Raw genomic sequence first — 3,821 nt, 5'->3', positions numbered from 1 at the left:
ACGGGCAATGTTACGTGATGGGTGCAAACTTGGCATAAGTGTGTGGAGCATTGTACTCATGGCAGCAGGTGAGACGCGAGCTGCGGATTTGGCCCTCGCCGCCTTTACACAGGCGAAAGATGCCCTTGGTGATGGCAGCCACGCCTTGGACCGCCGCGGGAATGAGTACCTGCTGCAGACTGCCATTAATGCACTATCCAGATGCCAGGTTCCTCGCTTTGAGGAGGAATACCTTCAGCCGTGCCACGACCAGCAGCTGATGCACTGCACGAACGAGTTCTATTTCTGTGCGCTCCTGCAACATGCACATAACTCCATGGACCCTGCTAACGGGGCAGAGGAGGTTTTGCGCAGGATGAAAGAAAAGGGGACTCCTCTCACCACCCGGATCATCTCTAGGCTAATGAAGATATATCTGCGTATCGAGTCACCCAAGCTACTGGAGCTGTATCAGCATGCCACGCAACAGCTTGGAACCTTTAGGTCGTCGTGGCTTGACGAGTTGTTATTGTGGGCCGATCGACGTCGCTACGAACTCACCCATGGGGAAAGAAAATATATATTGGATGAAGTGCAACGCGTTCACGGCATAAAGGGCACGCAGGGCGACCTCGGCGGACTACGCACACAGTACGCACTTTTGAAATACGACTATGAATATTCTCCGCTTGAGGTCTTTGCCTCTACATCCTATCCACCAGAGACGGAGCCGACCATACTGGACTCACGTGTTCACTTTCTTCTCAAACACCCTCATTGTGTAGCACATAACATAGAGAAATGGCGCAACGGCTGCACCTTTTGGATCAACAATACAGTTGGCGATGAAGAGAAAGCGCAGCGATTTCTGCGCCTTTCATTACTCACAAATGAGGGTGCAACCACAACAAATGGAGAGATAAAACCCGAAGAATTCCGCTTGTACATGGGACGCATGCTTGAGGCTTTACAAAAAAGTAACAACTGTGTCGTATAGTGCATCAAATAGTATTCTTTTAGATGAAAAATAAAAGTAATACAAAAAAGAAATGAAAAACAGAAACGGTTTCTGATACTGTCGCGCACAGAGGTACGCGGTCAGCTGTCAGTGTTTCCACGCGCTGATGACCCCCTCCTTGCCGAACTGGTGTGCATTTCCCCATGTTCCTCTTTTCCTTCCGCCCTCCCTCTCCCCGAAGCAAGGCTAAGGCAAGAAGCAAGATCTCTCACAATCGTCAAGGAGGAAACATGTGTTCTTGCTGCCGCGTGTTTGTGTTGATTTTCACCATTTTGGCTATTGGCTGCGCTGTGTGTGTGAACATCTTTCCTTTGTTCGAGAAGGAGAGCGACGCTGCGAAGGTAAAGCAGACACTGTGGTACAACCAGACGACCGTTCCAGGTGGCGTTGGTACCAAGGTTGATGTGAGTGATAGTTTGTGTGGGCAGTACAAGCTATTTTTTCAGGTATCAGAGGGCGCGGCTGTGGGTGCGGCAGGCATTGGCCTCGTCGTTCTGGGACTTGCTATCGCCCGGCTCGTTTTGGAAGAAAAAAGCTCCTGTTTGAATTGCACAATGTCCTTGTTGCTTTCCCTTGCGTTCGCCGCTTGCGGAGCATGCGTGGCGCTTATTGTGTATGGGTACATGAAGGGTTACTGCCAGAGCGACGCCGTGCTATCCTCGCAGTACGGTCCCTTTAAGGATCAGGGCTACAAGTTTTCCGAGGCCTTCTACCTCATTTGCGCCGCCTGTGTTTTCTTTTTTGTTTCCAGCTTCTTCCAGTGCTGTGCTTAGAAGTAAAAAGAAAAAAATACGTTTGTAACAACAAACGATCGATATCTAGAGTTTCGATTATTCCACCCACATATTTTCTATTTTTCAGTATTTGAGACCTCAGTGAGGTGTAACCTGTAAATGATGACGTGCGTCAGGAGGAGTTACTTCTTCGTTGCGGTTGTGTTTCCACGCGCTGATGACCCCCTCCTTGCCGAACTGGTGTGCATTTCCCCATGTTCCTCTTTTCCTTCCGCCCTCCGTCTCCCCGAAGCAAGGCTAAGGCTATGAGCAAGATCTCTCACAATCGTCAAGGAGGAAACAATTTCTCCTGCCGCGTGACTGTGTTGATTTTCACCATTTTGGCTATTGGCTGCGCTGCGTGTGCGAACATCTTTCCTGTGTTCAAGAAGGAGAGCAACACGAAGAAGATAAAGCAGACACTGTGGTACAGCCAGACGACCGTTCCAGGTGGCGTTGGTACCAAGGTTGATGTGAGTGATAGTTTGTGTGGGCAGTACAAGCTATTTTTTCAGGTATCAGAGGGTGCGGCTGTGGCTGCGGCAGGCATTGGCCTCGTCGTTCTGGGACTTGCTATCGCCCAGCTCATTCTGGAAGAAAAGAGCTCCCGCTTCACTTGCTGCGCAGCCTCACTGATTTCCCTTGCGTTCGCCGCTTGCGGAGCATGCGTGGCGCTTATTGTGTATGGGTACATGAAGGGTTACTGCCAGAGCGACGCCGTGCTATCCTCGCAGTACGGTCCCCTTAAGGATCAGGGCTACAAGTTTTCCGAGGCCTTCTACCTCATTTGCGCCGCCTGCGGTCTTTTTCTGCTTTCCAGCTTCTTTCAGTGCTGTGCGTAGAAGTAAAGAGCGGCAGCGCCGCACGCGACCCATGGATAGCGCAGGAGGGAAGTGCTGTGTGGCGAACGTATTGTTTGCGCACTGATTTGCCACCTGGTTTTCTTTGGAAACATACGGAAAAGAAGTGTCTTTATTTTTGTTGCTGTTGCTTTTAGTGGTGTTAGCATATTCAGTTTTATGTTTTCTTCTCCTCTGAGCATTTTTGCTTTGCGTGTGCTCGGCAATACCTTTGCCGGAATGCCACCATCAGCGTGGTTTGTGTGAGTAGCCATTCGCTGTAATTGTTTGTCGTATGTTATTGCTTTTTGTGCGACGACAAACCAGTGGTTGGTTTAGTGCGAGTGCGCTGCTCTGTTTGCCGTTGTCGCTGCCCACCGCTGTTTGGCGTGCGCACGTGCGTCCCGGTGATTTGTTGCGCGTGTGTATGGTGCCTGTGTGCGGGGAAGTGACGGTCTGCTGCACCAGTTGTGCTGTGCTCTGCGTGCGAGGGGCACGGGCGCACGTAGCTGGTGTGATATTTGCCTCTTTTTGCTCTGTGGGTGTTGTTGTGGGTTGCTTCTGGGGAAGGAAGGGAGATGTCCGACCGTGACGGGGATGACGACCGGCTGAGTCTGAACTTCGGCGAGGAACAGGAGGAGAGCACCCTGCGCAGTGATGACGAACAGAGCGAGGGCGATGGCGCGGACGTTGTCCTGTCCGGGCGTGCGGCGAGCGGCTCTGCCGTAAGACGCGACGGCAAGGACCGTGTGACTGCGCCGGTGCTGACAAAATACGAGCGGGCCCGCATCCTTGGCACACGGGCGCTGCAGATCAGCATGAACGCGCCGGTGCTGGTGGCCTTGGAGGGCGAGACGGATCCGCTCATCATCGCCCAAAAGGAGCTTCGCGAGGGTGTCATACCGCTCATCGTACGGCGTGTGCTTCCGGACAACACGTATGAGGACTGGCGAATATGCGAACTGGACATCGACTTTGACCGTCCCGCTGACGAGCGATACACAAACATCTGAAGGGCAAGAGCGTGCTGGAGCGGGTGCTTTTCCCTTGTTGTCCTGTCGCGCACAGAGGTACGCGCTCAGCTGTCAGTGTTTCCACGCGCTGATGACCCCCTCCTTGCAGAACTGGTGTGCATTTCCCCATTTTCCTCTTTTCCTTCCGACCTCCCTCTCCCCGAAGCAAGGCTAAGGCAAGAAGCAAGCTCTCTCACAA

The 3,821-nt window shown here is 52.4% G+C and overlaps 4 protein-coding genes across 4 annotated transcripts, besides 1 other annotated feature; all 4 read left to right on the top strand.

Annotated features, from left to right (window-relative positions):
• Positions 1 to 976, top strand: Tc00.1047053506199.30 (hypothetical protein, conserved; the record flags this gene model as incomplete). Its single annotated transcript, XM_798050.1, has 1 exon — positions 1 to 976. A coding segment is annotated over one exon (976 nt), but the record flags the coding sequence as incomplete, so codon positions are not given.
• Positions 1 to 3,821: a sequence feature (heterozygous, non-Esmeraldo-like haplotype).
• On the top strand, positions 1,141 to 1,770 carry Tc00.1047053506199.20 (hypothetical protein, conserved; the record flags this gene model as incomplete). The annotated part of the gene is made up of 1 exon (XM_798049.1): positions 1,141 to 1,770. One exon carries the CDS (start codon positions 1,141 to 1,143, stop codon positions 1,768 to 1,770), a length of 630 nt encoding a protein of 209 aa, XP_803142.1.
• Positions 1,986 to 2,612, top strand: Tc00.1047053506199.10 (hypothetical protein, conserved; the record flags this gene model as incomplete). Its single annotated transcript, XM_798048.1, has 1 exon — positions 1,986 to 2,612. The coding sequence occupies one exon, from the start codon at positions 1,986 to 1,988 to the stop codon at positions 2,610 to 2,612; it is 627 nt and encodes a 208-aa protein (XP_803141.1).
• On the top strand, positions 3,188 to 3,622 carry Tc00.1047053506199.5 (DNA-directed RNA polymerase subunit, putative; the record flags this gene model as incomplete). Its single annotated transcript, XM_798051.1, has 1 exon — positions 3,188 to 3,622. One exon carries the CDS (start codon positions 3,188 to 3,190, stop codon positions 3,620 to 3,622), a length of 435 nt encoding a protein of 144 aa, XP_803144.1.

This window comes from Trypanosoma cruzi, genomic scaffold (assembly GCF_000209065.1).
Source record: "Trypanosoma cruzi strain CL Brener 1047053516317 genomic scaffold, whole genome shotgun sequence".
Lineage (NCBI taxonomy): Eukaryota > Euglenozoa > Kinetoplastea > Trypanosomatida > Trypanosomatidae > Trypanosoma > Trypanosoma cruzi.
This window is presented reverse-complemented; position numbering and strand designations above follow the sequence as displayed.